Source organism: Dermacentor andersoni, chromosome 1 (assembly GCF_023375885.2).
Source record: "Dermacentor andersoni chromosome 1, qqDerAnde1_hic_scaffold, whole genome shotgun sequence".
NCBI lineage: Eukaryota > Metazoa > Arthropoda > Arachnida > Ixodida > Ixodidae > Dermacentor > Dermacentor andersoni.
This window is the reverse complement of record NC_092814.1, coordinates 212,407,203-212,423,957: the sequence shown is the minus strand read 5'-3', so window position 1 is coordinate 212,423,957 and position 16,755 is coordinate 212,407,203. Positions and strand designations below refer to the sequence as shown.

The following is a 16,755-nucleotide window of genomic DNA, read 5'->3' as shown; positions in this document are numbered from 1 at the left end:
TGTTTTTAGACATTTGTCAATGGCGTGGACGTCACAGCGTGCGAACATCGACACTTTAACTGTGGAATTAGCAGAGTGTCATCGACAACGGTGCGCCGAAAAACTTTTGTAAACTTCACGGCTGCACACCTCGAGAAAAAATTGTCCAGTGATCATGCAAAGCCCCTACTGCAAAAGCATTCAGTTTTCACGATTGTGCTGCATACCCACAATGAGCGGCTAATCGTTTTTTGAGCACAACAAACACAATCTCAGACTCGAGCCACTGCATTTGCTGCGCTTTTCTGTGTGATACTCTCGCAGTCTTCCATGGCCTCCGCACCCCTCCCCCTCTATAAAAGCGGCCACTGACTTCCCCTCCTCTCGCCTTCATGTGAGCTCCTCACTGCTATTTTCAACGTCGCTGTTCCTCCAAAGCTAACCTCTTCCGGTCTGCCCTCCTGAGCACAATCTTCCACCAACGGGTGGCCTTACGCGGTTCCTGCTTCTTGGTCTCCACAACACCGATCGCCTTTCTTCCATTACAAGTGAAGCTGATGCCAAGCCCGCCACTGTAACCGTCACTATCACCAGCGCGCACTGACGAGAAAAGCGAGATGCCCCGACGACATTTTGAAGCTTCTGCCTTCTGCGTCGCCCACCGTGTTCAGTCACTTTGGCGCCGACGGCGCATGCATTTGGATCCGTGCTGCAGGCCATGTGATTGTGTGTTATTTGGAGTACTTTGTTGGGCGTGCCTCGTGTGTGCTTTTGTGGTCTACAGTGATAAATGGCTCCATCAGTCTCTGGGCGAAAGTGCGACTTTGGAGCAGAAAGTACTGCTGATAAAAGAAGTGGGAAAAGGTGGCCGGCAGAAAACTGATATCACGAAGGAAGTCAGCATACCGCTGTCTATTTTATCAACTGTACTGAAAAACAAGGAATCTGTGCTGGGTGACTTTGAAAAGACCTCGGCAAAGAGAAAGAAGAATCGCAATTCGAAATACCCTGAAGTGAGAGGTGGACTTCTACAGTGGCTGAAGAATGCCAGGAGTGCATATTTCCCCGTACATGGACCTGCACTTACTGCAAAAACCGAAGCTCTCGCCCTCCAAATGGGCCATAAGGATTTCAAGTGCAGCAATGGCTGGCTTGAGCGGTTCAAGAAACAACACTACGTGACCTCAAAGTCTATCGTTGGTGAAAGCGCAGCCATGAACCTGACACTGTAGACGTATGGTGCCAACATCGGCTCCAAGCTCTACTTGAAAAGTATGAAGATAAAGACATCTACAACCTAGATGAGGCTGCGTTTTTCAGCAAGATGCTACCGAATCGCACGTTCACTACCGCTGGCGTATCCTCATCGGGTGGCAAACAGCTAGGAGCGTGTCACGGTGTTGTTTGGTGCGAACGCAACAGGTGAGGACAAGCTACCCTTGTTGATACTGGAGAAGGTGGAGAAGCCACGGTGCTTCTGAAATGCAACTATTCCCAACGAATGCATCTACAGAGATAACAAGCGAGCATAGATGACTGCTGCTATTTTTGAAGACTGTGTGCGCCTTCTGGACAGAAGGTTCGACGCAAAGAATCTGCAAGTGCTTTTCAGAATTGTCCGTGCCACGGGAAGATCGACAACCTCAAGGTGATCGCTATGTAATTTTTGCCTGCAAACAATCCTGGTTCAGGGCATAATTAAGACCACCCGGAAGCTGTACCGCAAGGCTCTTTTGCAACGCATGCTCACAGCATATGACGCCAGCAAGAGGTACAACAATGATTTGCCAGGTACAATCCATTTGCTGAACTTTTCATGGAAAGAACTCGCACCTTCGAAGATCGCCAATTGCTTTGCACATGCCAGCTTTTCCCGCACCGTCGTCAGTGACCCTGACCATGACCGGACTTGCAGCGATCTGTACAAGGCTGTTCATAAAATTGCTGGCGAAGAGGTAAAAGGCGACTTAAGAGACATTCACGTTGGCTGATGCTGCTGCTCCCGTAATTGCCCCAGCGACGGATGCGGAGATAATTGACACTGTTGGTGGCCCCGACAAGAATGAAGAGCTGGCGGACGAAGAGCCACATGAAGTGCTAACTATGGTGCAGACACAGGAGTACCTACGCCTGCTGCAAAATAAGGTTGAATGCATGAGTGGCGACCGCTGCCTTGTGCAATGCTTGGTCAAATTAAAGCAGGGATTGCTCGCGCCCGGTAAGAACTTGAAACAGCAAAGCTCACTGCCTTTTTTGCAGCTGAATAAAGTTTTGCTTCACTGAATACATTGTATTTTGACTTCCTCGCAGTTGTGGCGCAATTAAAGCTCAACTGCTTTAGCTTTTCTCGAGTGTGGTCGCTTATATCAAATTACCGCTTATAACAATTTTTTTCGCCATCCCGCTGACTTCGTAACCAGAAATTACTGTATGTTGGCACATGGGGAGGCTTGCCATGCACTTGGAGCCACGTCACCCACAGAGACACTCTGAGCATGCGACTGTCCTCAGGAAGGAGCAGTGAGCTAAGCGAGTGGGCTCATTACGACACCCTGTGGCGGCTGAGGTATCTACGTTGCACAGCAGGGCTGGAGTGCATGCTTGCACTCATGTGCTTCAGTCTGACTGTGCTACGAGGTAAGGACTGCTTTGCCCTGCACCAGCTTGATGGATAGATAGTAGCCGCACCCAAATTGCGTGTTTAGAAGCACTGTCAATAGCTCAATACGAAGCAATGTCTGTCAAGGTGTCTTGCCAGGAACTGCTAGAAGTGAGCTTGTGCTGGAAGCGTACGTGCGGTCTGACCTTAAGTTTCTCATGGTTCGAAGCTAGCCGAGTGTTCAAAACTGATTTAAATTAGCGAGACCCGACGGCTACGACACTGATAAGTAGTGTGGCCAAAGTTTAGTTCCTATGCGGGTGGCCGAGCATGAGCAGACGATAGTCTGCTTCTACCGGAATTGCGCAATTCTTCTCGAAATTCAAAACAGGGATTTTTGCTTACTTCAGCTTGTTTATTAAACTGTGTCAATAGGTATACAGTTGAACTTCGCAATAACAAAAACAGTGGGGAACGCAAAAAAAAAGAATTCGCTTTCGCAATAATTTTGTTATTGTGAAAAGAGACAGCACAGAGGTAATGTATCGCAGAACAATACTTTACCGTCAAAATTCAATTAGCTTACTTTGGCAAGCTTTGCTCAAGGGTAAAGAACCGCAATGCCGACAGTACAAAGTGCGCCACATGCGTCGATCAGCAGTGGCAGCACTGCCGTGGAGAAGTATTCTCGGTCAATTGCTTTCGGAGATACAATTACTTTTGCGAGACTTTGCGTAACTTGGCACCGGCACAGAGCAACAGCGCATGCAGCAGCATTTTTCCAGTGCATGCTGTTGCCCGTAGGCGCTGATGCGCCTGGTGCCGAACGCAAAAGTGATCGTATCTCATGTACCCGAAGGCAAACGATCGTGATTACGGCCCCTTCGAGCAAATATACACCCGGCGCCGAATCCGCACTCGATGCCTGTCGGGTGGAACCAAAACCAGCGTTCTTGACGCAAGGGATGCGTATTCCTGGATAATTACTCAACCACGGCCCGTTGCGTGGCACTTCATGCGGCGACCGCCATCTTAAACGCCATAAACAATTCCATGTCGGTAGGATGTGGGTTTCCTTGATTTTGCTGTATTTTTCTCACCGAGGGGCATATTACGCAGTGCACTGCCATGACTAGCGATCGTTGTTCAAAATGCACGCTCAGTTTGCGTTCAGTTTTGCCTCATGCGATTGACCTAGGCTGAGTCGTAAGCCGCAGCTGAGTCGCCAGCCGCGGAGAAGGCAAACTGGGGTGCGATCGGAGATGGTTGTTCGGCGCGTTCGTTCGGTTACCGGCGCGCGCGATTGGCCTACTCTGCGCCGTCGCCAGCCGTGGGGTGCCGCCCCGTTTTTGGCGACGTCAAAAGGACGACACGCTCCTGTCAATCATTCGCCCACCGAGCATTTCGTCCGAACGCGACGGGAGTTGAGAAGTTTGGAGCGATCATACGACTTCGCATGGCGCGTCTGGTGGATTGGATTGGATCCAACAGGCGGCCTTTTCGGCTGCGGAATGGCAAGTTTGAATCCAATCCATAGTTTAATTCTAGAAAATGGTGCTTCCGTTGGAAACTTAGGTTGTTACGCTGGCGTTTCTAGAGGAAGGAGGAGAGCGGGTGGCGGTGCGAAACGCGTTTGAAGAAATGGCAGAAAGTGAATTCCGGTGTCGTTTTTACAAATAATTCGTTGGTTGTACAGAGAAATCGACAACATCATCGGTGCCAGCGAGCCACTGGGATGTTGTCGCTGCCTCTTGAAAAATGCGCCACTCTTCCCATCGTTTTTTTTTTTTTCTTTTTCCTTCTCGCTGTGCGCGACACCACCTAGGGACGACGCAAAGGACCTAATAGTTATAAATTGCTGTAGTCACACGTACTACTATTTGAAAACGTGTTTGGGCTTGAGAAGAAAAAATAGTTTTTTAGATAAAGATTTCATTCAATTGAAGACGAGAAACATTTGGCTTTGTAGTATACTGTTTGCAAGCAGACGACAAACGACGGAGGTAAACTTCCGGGGAGGTCACCGCTTCTGATTGGCTGCTCTCTCCGCCCCGCTGTCACAAATTTTGCATACTGCAACTTTGTGACGTTGCAGCAACTGAACAGAACGCGTATCGAACAAAATATCTCCGATCGCGCCCCTGATGAACGCACATTTCGAACAACAATCTACGATCTCGCTTAGTAGGTGTGCAAAACCGTTTTCACATGTCGGTAACAACATGCGTACCGCTTCAAACGGGTGATCAACAGATAATATGCCAGCCATGATGCGTTTCCAGCGCACGTAATCGCTTCCGACGCTTGGTTGTTTTTGTAAACAGAAATGGTGCCGTCCATTCAAGTGTAATGTGGTGGCAGTTTATGCAATTTTAGAGCAAAACAACGCACTTGAGCACATTTTGGAGCCTGCTAGCCCTATGCGAGTAGGTAATATGTGGGGTTACGCTCCAGCAAATTTCGTTGATGCAGATTGCAGTACAGTGACATTTCGTTGCCGAGAGGCACGAAATGCATTGAATCCCATGGGTGTTTGCCGGGGATACGTTGCGGGATTTCGTTATCGCGGGTTTTGACTGTACACAGCAACAGTAGAAAGCAGAGCACTGATCCAAATGCCTTTCTTGATTGATGTCAGCTATTGGCCAATAGCAGCTGTGTACGGGAATCTGCTATATGACGAAACAAAAGCTGGAAAAGATTAAGGAGAAGGCTTCTGTTGAAAAGAGTGAGAAAAAGGCGACTTCGTGCTCCACTTGTGAGCCCAACGCACAGTTCATGAGTGAAATTTTCAGCTGAGATACTAACAGCAGCGTTATGCTATCCGCAGAATGTGTTTATTACAATTTCTTCTAAGGAGATAGAAATTGAATGCCCTGTTACCATACTGCCAGAAGGTGAGTAACTGCTAACACACTGTACCTCTACATCGAGTAGTGTCCACCAGCGACCTTCCTTCCCCTCCTTCTTACATACCAGAGCCAAGGGACGTCGGGTTCACGTGACAAGCCATGCCTCTTTTTCTTCCGTTTTTACTGCGTGGTACATTTCCGGAGGCGGCACTGCACACTCCTTATTGGACAATTTACTGTAGAAACAAGTCACGGTAAGTAACGTTGCTAGGACTGCAGTTTAAGTCCTGGCGTTTGTGAGTGTTTCCTTGTCTCTCTGGCTGAGAGCGGAACTTGTCGGAGAGGGAGAATGCATGAAGATTGGTTTAAAATTTCAGCTGTTTCTGCAGTGCGAAGCACTGTAATACTTTGCAGACAGTCGTCAGTTGTGAAGTATGTGCTGCGCTTGTCTGTTGGTTAGGTTAGGTTGGGACACATTGCTCTAGAAAGGGTTAAACTGGCCAAACCTGGTGAGGGGCCCTTGGCCCTTTAAGGGAAGCACAAACAAAAATTTTTGAAGGCCACACTTTATTAGCCGATGAGACTCAATCAAATGACCCATATCTTATCACTAAACCAATCAATAAAATAGATTTCTCAGCCCTAGTGCCACAGCCCCACGAAACTTGCTGCTGCCCTATGGAGTGGGAAGAAACCAACACGCACCTCAACACTCATGGTGCCCATGATGGCACGCTGGTGCCCCTCAAGGGTCTCGCGTGCAATGTGCATCACCTCTTCATCTTTCTTTCCCAGAAACTGCTCACATGCAGCTCGCAGCATCTCCACATTTTGGCCTTGGATCTTTACCTGGTCCAGCAAGAAAGGAATTGAAGTAAGTGCGAAAAAAGGCAAAGACTAAGTTGTATTTAAACAAGCACATTCCTCTACATTTATTACTTCCATGTACCTAAAAGAAAACAACAGCAACCCTTATTCAAAAAGCACTACTATGACACACTTTGTAAAACAATTCCAACACCTTTCATGCTTAGGAGTATTTTCAGTGAAAGGTAAGAATAATGACAGCCTCTAGACGTTATAAATGGAAAAGCAGCACGAGAGAAATGGAGGACAGGAAAATGTACGGCCACACACAGGTCCTTTCATCCGCATCTTTTGCACTGCTTCACCATTCCTAATGTCAAACCAACTAGTCTTAGCATCCAATCTAGCCTTCAGACACTGCTGAACGAAACTCAAATGGTAGAGCCTATTCATAAAAATGTAAAGGCCAGTCAGCTGTTGGCCGAAATGGTTGACTGGCTTTAAAGTGTTGCAGAATAGCCATTTTATGCACTGATGTAGACACCATGTCTTGCTTATTTCGCTTTAGTAGGTTGCTGTAAAATTGATAATTATACTATAAAGCCCTAATTTCTCAAGCATGCAACAAATCATATCTTTTAATGCAACCAGTTCAATATGCACACAAAATGCGGTGCAGCTTTGAATATTGATCAGAAGGCTGGTTACATTGCGAAAATTGAAGGGGGTGGTGTATGGTATCACTAGTCACTTATGCATGCCAGTCAACCCAGTATAGTGGCTGAAAGCCTCACAAGGACATGCCACTAAAAGCAGGCTGTGCACTACAAACCACCCTTTCCTTCTTTATTCCACCCTTCTCTGCACTTGGAAAAGGGTTAAGCGTCAGCCTGGTCCTGTGCAGTTTCTTTAGGAAAGCAGGGGCCCCTTTCCCCTTTTCTCTGCTCCTATAATGCCTAGGGCTAAGTGCACCCTACTTTCAGGAACGTGGTCAGCGGTGTGCAGTACCACAAGCACACTATGTCCAGTGTCTATGATGTAACCATCCTCCAGCGTCACTCACCGCCTTCAAATTTCCTAAATACCGAGTTTCGAAAATAGGCCCAACAAAGCTGTTCTAGAATTCTTTTAGCTAAGGGACTGATCTGTAGTGCTCATCCTTTCTGTGACACAACATGCTTCTATCTCCCTTTTTCCCTCCTATTCAAGGTGTATATTTCAGGAGATAGCTGCAAGCATGCTTCTCTATACCTGTGCGGTTTGTATGCTTCCATGAAAATAATACATCTGAAACTACACCACACTTGGTAAGTGTTCCAAACTGGTTGCATTAAAAGGCAACATAAGTATTTGCTGCCCTCTCAAGGAATAGAGGCTTCATACTAAAATTACTGCGATCAACAGCTATCAATAAAGGGGAAAAAAAAAAAGAATACACCAATGACAAAAAATTGTCAGTACTTCCTTAAACTTTTAGTTTGCAACATATACATATTTACATCAATATCATCATCATCAGCAGCAGCAGCAGCCTGTTTTATGTCCACTGCAGGACGAAGACCTCTCCTTGCGATCTCGAATTATCCCTGTCCTGTGCTGACCGATTCCAACTAGCGTCTGCGAATTTCCTAATCTAATCGCACCACCTAGTCTTCTGCCGTCCTCTACTGCGTTTCCCTTCACTTGGTACCCATTCTGTAACCCTAATGGTCCAACAGTTATCTAACCGGCGCATTACATGAACTGCCTAGCTCCGTTTTTTTTTTCTCTTGATGTTAATTAGAATATCATCTATACCCATTTGCTCTCTGATCCAAACCACACTCTTTCTGTCTCTTAACGTTATGCCTAGCAAAGTTAGTTCCATCGCTCTTTGTGCAGTCCTTAAAGGGACACTAAAGTGACAAATGATTTCTTCTGCATCAGTAAATTACCATTCTACAACACCAAAAACACCACTCTTACAACGATAAGATGTTTGGTAAGCCAGAAAAAGCGCAAGAACGAAATACGGGTGGTGACGCTTACTTAAGTTCCCGCACCTGGGGGCTGTGACATCTTGGATTTTGATGGCATTTTCTAGGGCCTACTAATTATATATAGTGGTACAGATTGACTACATCGTGTTCTAGAGGAACCAAATATGAAACATGGCAAGTTTCGGGAACCTTTATTCAGCCAACGCGGCCCAAATGCGAAAACATACTTTGGAATCCCTGACATCACGCTGACGTACCGGCGCTGGGGTTTCGGCGCGAAATTCAAATACTGATACTTGGACCTTCATTTTTTCATCTAATAATCAAACTTTTTGAAATGACTGCCTGCAGGGTTCTCAAACAATGCTTCATTAGTCTAAACTGATTTATTGATTCGCTTTAGTGTCCCTTTAACTTGTTCTCAAGCTATTTTGTCAGTCTCCAAGTCTCTGCCCGATGTGTCAGCACCGGTAAAATGCACTGATTGTATACTTTCCTTCTCAACGATAACGGTAAGCTCCCAGTCAGGAGCTCACGATGTCTGCCGTATGCAATCCAACCCATTTTTATTCTATGAATTTCTTTCTCATGATCACGGTTCCCTGTGATTAGTTGGCCTAGGTAAACTTACTCCTTCACAGACTCTAGAGGCTGACTTGCGATCTTGAACTCTTGTTCCCTTGCCCAGTTTACGCGAAATTACCGCGAAATTATGCCAGCCGGACCTGTCAAAAGAGCCTCCCTGATGGCTGCGTGTGGTTGGGTGGGTGCATTCGGCATGGGCTGCTGTTCCACAAGATGCCGTGGTGCGGTCGTTTGACAAACGTGAAATTTCGCTTGACGACGACACGCTGTGGCACTAGTGACGATGGCAGCACTAGTGAAGATGAGTAGTCCAGTGACCCTGTCAGCTACTAGCAAATTTTCTTTATCGAATGCACCCTCGGGTATGCACTCTTTTTCCTGTTACACGATATGGGGGGGTCGACTGACATTCGAGTCGACTTACAGTCGTGTAAATACGGTGATAAGCACTGATAAGGTTTGATAAGGGCTTATGTATACTGGTCGGATCAAGTTTCCTAACATCAATAATAACACTGGGCTGCGTGGAGATGAGCAAGTGGTACAATGCTTACACACACTTAAACAACTCCCAGAGAAGTTCCTGTGTGACTATGTCAGAGAAACAAGTTAACATTCCAACTATTACGAACAACAGCTATTCACCATAAAATTGGCAAAATTATCGATGTTGTGACCTGAGTAGCCAATCTGATAGCTCGCCCAATTAACATAAATTGGTATAACTCAATTGGGAGCGGGTGGCTGAAAACACATGAGAGCGGCGCCACTGCGATTGGTAGCAATGCACATTTTTAAACCCTTAAAATAAATTGCACGCTTTATGCGGAGCTCTTAAATGTGTTAATTATCAGAAGGACCCACCCTAATGACTCAGTATGCTTTTACAATATCGTCAGAATTGATTAAGGGTCCCTTAAGGTACCTATCCCATCAGTGAGGTCTTCCTTTTGGTCCCATATTTTCCACTCTAACCTCTTCCTAATGTGCTTTATCAATTGGCCCAAAAGAACACTCAAAGTTTTAACGAGCTTGCTGCAGCAAAGACCCTCAATGTATGAGCATTTGTTAATTTATTTTACTACAGCAGCTTTTAGTAGTAAACATTAACATATGTAGACGAATAACACTGATTTGAAGGTTACAGAATGTGTGTTCCATAATATGCCTACAAGACCTGTACAAAAGCAAAGTAACATCATATTTCCTTGAAATGATGCATACATTATGTAAATAATATATTACATCTGTAGATTTATCAACTGCAAACTACGAAGACATTTTGCAAGAAACAGAAAGGCTGAAACGTTTAGTCAGCATAGAATATGTTTTTACTGATGTCCATTTAGAGTCACATAATACAATAAATGCCACATCTACCAAAAAGATTAGATGTGCATTGTGTAACTTAGATACAAAGTTAATAAGCTACTTACACACAGGTTCACTCTATTGCAGAAAAATAAAGGCCAGCTAGTTAGTGTTGCCCTTTGCTTTTTGTATGTAAGGTCTACAAATGAAGCTATCTGCAAGTAGGTCTATGTATAAACAGCCACCACATTTTCACAACAGTGTACGGTGGAAACTGGGTTGACTTGACCACATAGATCTATGACCAGGCAGGAGTTGAAAAAACAAGAAGGCTACTAACCTGAGCTATGCCTGTGACTGATATAGGAACACCCTGTTGTGTGTAGACCTTGGGGCTCTCAATGGTCAACGTCATGGTGTTCAGGCTGATTCTACAAGGATCAGGAAGAACTACTCAATGTGTTGTAGAAATAGACACGCAGAAAGAAAGTAGCATGGTGCTGTAGATGGAGCTGTAAAGCAGGGTCAATAGTTAAGAGGATGAGGGATCTCAGAAAAAGCTAAATATTTCCAGAGTGTGGGCATGCAGTTTGGATTTCAAATGTGCAACATGTACTAATAAATACAACACTGTTTTAATGGCTGCAAGCTAAACTGGGCTGACATTTTACCTCTGGTGAACTCGCACCCTGTTAACTTTTGAGCCTGCCGGCACATATAAGAATGAACACGCCCTTCAGCTTATACAAAGTACAATGGAAGTGTCAGCACAATTCAACCCAAATAACAAAAGTGAAGTGAGGGTTTATGCCAGCATCTTCAAGTAGTCAGGGCAGGTGCAGCTAGGCATGGGACAGTTTAAATGTACTTATTCAAAAATATCCATTTATTTGCAGTCTGTTTATTGCAAATTAATTTCAAAAGAAGAAGCAGAGCAATAATTGTATTGTTCAATTGAAATGCAGCACATTTGAAGTGATACCCAATGAACACAAAAGATTTAAAAAGAGTGGCATGATATTTCTTATGCTAAAGGATTAATACTATAGCAACAAGCCCTTGAACATTCCAAAACAAGAAAATAAATAGTACAAAAGAATGAGTGGGGCATGGAAGAGCCCCCCACCTCAACAGGGAGCCGCCAAACACTCTGCGAAAAAAGAATCCAAGCAATACGCACAAACATCCCTCAAAGCCTGACATCTGTACACTGTCCCATCCATCACTCACTTTTGCACTCTCTGGATTATGGGCCAGACGAAGACCCTGCCCCCAGGAACCAACAGCGGGTGGGCATGGCAGCACCCTGTTGGGGGGTACGAGCAGAGCAGACGTGACCTTGTCAAAATATTCTACACAACCAAAAAATAGATGCCAAGAACAAGAGAAAACACTCAATCAAAAGGTTAACAGGAAAGGTGACTTGTTAACTAAGTTTGCAGAACCAAAGTCTGCTATATTTGTTAAGCACAGCCACCAAAGCTCATATTTCACTGAGGTACACACTTTAGCCATACCTATCAGAGATGTTTAGTCAAGGAATACAGGAAGCATATGCGAATGTCTTAGCTAATATGTAGAAAGATTCTACAGCTACCTTAATTCTACATGGGAAAAGTAGAAAAACAATGATCAAGAAAGGGGTCAGGAAAGGAGACAATATATCCAATGCTATTCACTGCATGTTTAGACAAAGTATTCAAGTTGTTAGACTGGGAAGGATTAGGGGAGAGGATCGATGGGGAACATCTCAGTGACCTGCCGTTTTCAGATGACAATTGTCCTGTTTAGCAAATGATTGAGCTGACTTGCAGCAAATGATTGAGGACCATAGCAAACAAAGTTTTGGGGTAGGTATAAAAATTAATATGCAGAAGGCTAAGGTTATGTTCATAGCCTGGCAAGAAAACAAGTACATCAATGTGTGACCATGAATGAATTGGTGACTGGTAGTCAGCCCCTACAACATGTGCAAGAGTATGTTTAGGCCAATTAGTCAGAGGACCCTGATCATGAGTAGGAAATCATCAGAATAAAAATGGGTTGGTGCACACATACCATGTCATGACTGGCCCCCCCCATCTTACTGCTATCTTTAAAAGAAATGTGTATAATCATTGCATTTTACCAGTACTAACATATGGGGTAGAAACTTTAACAATGAAGCTTGAGAAGTTAAGGACTGCTCAAGAAGTGATAGACAAAAAAAAAAAAGTTAGGCGCACCATCAAAAAATGAAATTCTGGCGTATTAGGTGCCAAAACAATGATATGGTTATGAGGCGTGCCATAGTGGGGGAACTCTGGATTAGTTACGACCTCCTCGGATTCATTAACATACACCTAAGGCATGGCAAATGAGAGCTTTTGCATTTCGCTCCCATTGAAATGCGGCCACCATGGCCAGGATTTGATTAAGTGCACTCAGTTTTGGCAGCACAATGCCAAGGTGCAGGAATACAGTGGTTTTGATTAGAGAGTGAATAGGTGCAGCCGATACTCTAGCGGTTATTAAGAAGAAATGGAGTTGGGCACGCCATGAATGTATGGTAGATAACCAATGGTTTATTAGAGGTACAGAATGGGTGCCAAGACAAAGAAAGTGTAGCTGGGGATGGCAGATAATTAGGTGGTGTGACGAAATCAGGAAATTTGCAGGCATAAGATTACGTTGGCGGGCCCGAAATTGGGGTAATTGGAGGTAGCTGGGAGAGGCTTTCATCCTGCAGTGGACATAAACAGGCTGATGAGGAGTAGGAAGGTATGCCACCTGCTAGGTTCAAAGATTAACTCTCAGCCAAATTAATTTGAATGCAAGGCATCTGCCATAAAAAAGTTTAGATAAATACATGGCGACATTGTACAAGTGCATGTACTAAAAATTCATAGGTACAGTCAGAAGGGAGCTGTTGAGGTCACGGCACTCCTCTCTTACTGCACTTTACACACCCTTGTAAAAACATTTCTCAAGGCTGAGCCACAGTAACAGATTTCTCACATCACTTGTCTGCTGGTAGGCAAGAAAAATGGTTTCAGTACTTCAGATTACAACTTACAAATACAACAATATTACTCTTCTACAATACCAGAGAAGAAAGAACAGCTGGGCACAGTCTGATTCAGTCCAATGCCAAAGTTTTAATTCCTCTAACTATGTTCTACACCGAAATTTACAATCAGATTAGCCATCAGAACAAATGAATGGTCATGATGTGCAAGACAGCCTTTATAAGTCTAAAAAAAAAATTCAATTATGGAGTTTTACATGCCAAAGCCCATGAATTAATTATGAGGCTGGTTGTAGTGGGGGGCTAAATTTCAACCACCTGGGGTTCTCCAACGTGCCCAATGCATGGTACACAAGTGGTTTTGCATTCCACCTTCAGTGTAAAGCAGCCGCCATGGACAGGATTGAACACATGGCCTCATGCTCAGCAGCCCAATGCCACAGCCACTGGGCTACTGCATTCATAAGTCTAACGAACAATCAAAGTATTAACTAATTTGACGTTATGTGACATAAGCAGCTTTTTCTAGGAGGGGAGTGCGAAGTACTGGGTGTTCCATAACTACAGCCAACATCAAGCTTTTTTCTGGGCTCAATAAAAACCTGCAAAATAAGAAAAAAATTAAACCACTATGCACTTGAGGCATTCCCAAGCATATTCTAACGATACATACTGGCCGGACAGTGAAGGGCTGTGGCATTGTGCCAGCCAGAAAGTTTGCATCAACAATTGAATGCGCCCACAGCTGCAAATACGCAATGGGCTAGAAATGAGTGAACGGTGAGAATGCTGCCTTGTTGCAACACATGGGCTTTGATCACTGAAAACATATTTGAGAGTGCATTAATGCAGGCCATGGTGGTGCGGATTCAGGTACACAAGCACACAATGCTGCCATTTTTCACACTATGTAATGTTTCTTCAGAGCTCAGAACAAAAAACACGCACGCACAAGTTCATTGCTTGTTGGATTGGCTCACTGACGAATTCACATGCAATTGTGAGAAAAAGATAAATTAATAAAGCATGGTAACCTAGCTGGTACAAGAAGCTGCAATTTAACATTTAATTGTTCATGACATGGGATAGGGATAGGTACTGTACCAAAACGAACAGTGCATGGGGGCAGAACTAAAACCAGCTTAACTGGCATCCTAGGACAATTAAAGAAAAAAGAAATATATATATATATATATATATATATATATATATATATATATATATATATATATATAAAATGTAAAAAGAAAGAAAAAGAGAGCAAGTGGTTTTGTACCGATTTTAGCTAGAGATGGCTGTAAGCATCCTATTGCGGTGACAATTTGGCAGCTTCTAGTTATGCATCTCGGGCTCAGCATTTTTCCATTTTCCTTTTAAGTTCAGCATTTCTTTGGTGTACAGCCAAAGACCGAACTTTTAGTGTATTGTGGTGACCGAGTTGTTAAATGTGTATTTGTACAACTTGCGGCAAAACAGCATAGCATTTTCTCTTGCGATCATTTACACAAAACCTGTACCACTTAATAAAAAAATTCTTGGCATTTTCAGCTAGGGTGATATGCAACGGCACCTTGTTACAGCAGGATTGCTGCAGTGGAAAACAGTGAAAATATGACATGGGTTGAACGTGGTGCTGTCATGAAGCATATGCAATTGTCATACATACCAGCCATGCAATTAATGCAACTCGCCAAATTTTCTTGAAAAGTGACAACAAATATTGCGATGTAGAGGGACGGCGACTACAGCAGGGGGTACACTTGCTGTTACGCATTTACTAAGCAGAACACAATCAAGATCAATAATCACTTTACTTGCCATGACAGAATGAAACCAAATGCTTCACATTTTACACTGACCGCAAGCAATGTATATTTAATTAAATTAAAATTAAATTATGGGGGTTTTATGTGCCAAAACCCCTTTCTGATTATGAGGCACGCCGTAGTGGACTGCGGAAATTTCGACCATCTGGGTTTTTTTAACGTGCTAACCTAAATCCAAGTACCACGGGTGTTTTCGCATTTCGCCCCCATCGAAATGCGGCCGCCGTGGCCGGGATTCGATCCCGCAACCTCGTGCTCAGCAGCCTAACACCATAGGCACTGAGCCACCACGGCGGGTAAGCAATGTATAATTAAGAAACCTAGTTTGTTTACTGTACTATACGATTTAGTGGTAACTGAACACATTGACACCACCAAAGTAGTACAAATTTGTTTCTCTCCTGTGCCTAAACGTCCTCTAATACTATCTTTCTCAAATGTACGCGAACTTTCGAATTTGCATTACGCGTGCACTTTTATTTTTTTCGTGTTTTTCGGTTTCACACAAGATGCTGAGCCGTACGTACCTGAGGAACAGTGCGCCTCGAATACGTTATTTACAGCATCTTACGTGCTATATTGATAGGGCGTGTCGGTATAAAATAAACGCATCACGTCAACTACTCGCTGGGCACAGTTGCAGTCCGCGGTACGCCGCAGCGCGAGCAATTGAGACTACACTTTGCAATTAGCAAGCATGAAAAACTGCAGCTTCTTGAGAACATCGCAGACGTTACTATGATCGGGCTACAAGCCACGCAGACAACCACCACAACGTAGTCTATGCAGCACCATATAGGTATCGTCAGAGCAAAAGTTTTTGCAGCGTATCAGTCACGCGCCGCGACTTCAAGGCGACTTGCACGCTCGTAAAGAAATAAACAGCATGAGCCGTCTTTTCCTTCCTTTTTCACGACAAGTGTTTCGGTTAGTTCTTTCTCTGTTTGCACGCCAACCATTTTTCAACGCACTAATTACGAGAAATAGGTTTAAGCCCGACGCTTCATTGCGGTTGCCTTTGCGACGATTTAAAGACCCTGCAATGACAGACTGGGCTGAAACCCTAGGCCTATTGTTGATGTTTTGCGAGAAATAGCTTGCGAAGGGGCGGGGCATCGGAGCTAGGTAGCGGCCAAACAGAAAACTTACCGGACACGACCAGAGCCTCGTTGGGCCCACAAGCGACGAAACCGACCATGGCGAGCGTCTAGCGTTTATCAGCGGGGAAAAGGTAGCTGACGACAGAGCATAGCAATTAGGACGCCCGCTTCTCTCTCGCTCGTCCCTACGGCTGCACAGTACCGCCGCACTTCACTCCGCACCGGCGCGCGCACTCTGGCAGACTCCGCTCCTTCGCTCGCGCAAGAGAGACCTTGCAGCAGCAACGACGCCAAAGTGAAAAATCGTTGACCGGAACAGGGTTGCCAAGCGGCACCGCTATTGTCACTCAATTTGGTTCATTTTAGCGGTCAAACAGAACAACAGTGCTGGATGCACAAGCTTCGGAGTTAGTGAATTGTTCTTGTTTAGAGCAATGTATTTGAAATAGTATACAATCCTGTACCTGTGCGGCGAATCGCAACAAATTTTTGTGCTTGTGTACTGCTCGCGGATGACGTGAGAAGAGTGCGTCATGCAAAGAGGCATGCAAAGAGGCACGGCTACTGGATAAAAATAAGGTGCTTTTTTTATCTAGCTAGTACACTCTTATACTTCTACTGAAATGGAGGTGGCTGTCCGAAAGTGAAGCCGGTTGCCGCCATCTTGCTAGAGGCAAAACGCCCGAGCCGGCGCGTCCGCGGTAGCACGG

At 44.7% G+C, this 16,755-nt stretch overlaps 1 protein-coding gene across 1 annotated transcript in view; it reads right to left on the bottom strand.

Annotated features, from left to right (window-relative positions):
* The window catches only part of Flo1 (flotillin-1), a 91,327-nt gene extending 74,993 nt beyond the window's left edge, over nucleotides 1-16,334 (bottom strand). The window contains exons 1-4 of the mRNA XM_050194884.3: nucleotides 16,095-16,334; nucleotides 11,343-11,418; nucleotides 10,453-10,543; nucleotides 6,136-6,279 (exon numbers count right to left, since the gene is read on the bottom strand). Coding sequence (XP_050050841.1) covers nucleotides 6,136-6,279; nucleotides 10,453-10,543; nucleotides 11,343-11,418; nucleotides 16,095-16,143 — 360 coding nt within the window. The 5' untranslated portion in view covers nucleotides 16,144-16,334. The remainder of the gene's footprint in view (nucleotides 1-6,135; nucleotides 6,280-10,452; nucleotides 10,544-11,342; nucleotides 11,419-16,094) is intronic.
* Between the last annotated feature and the right edge of the window lie 421 nt (nucleotides 16,335-16,755).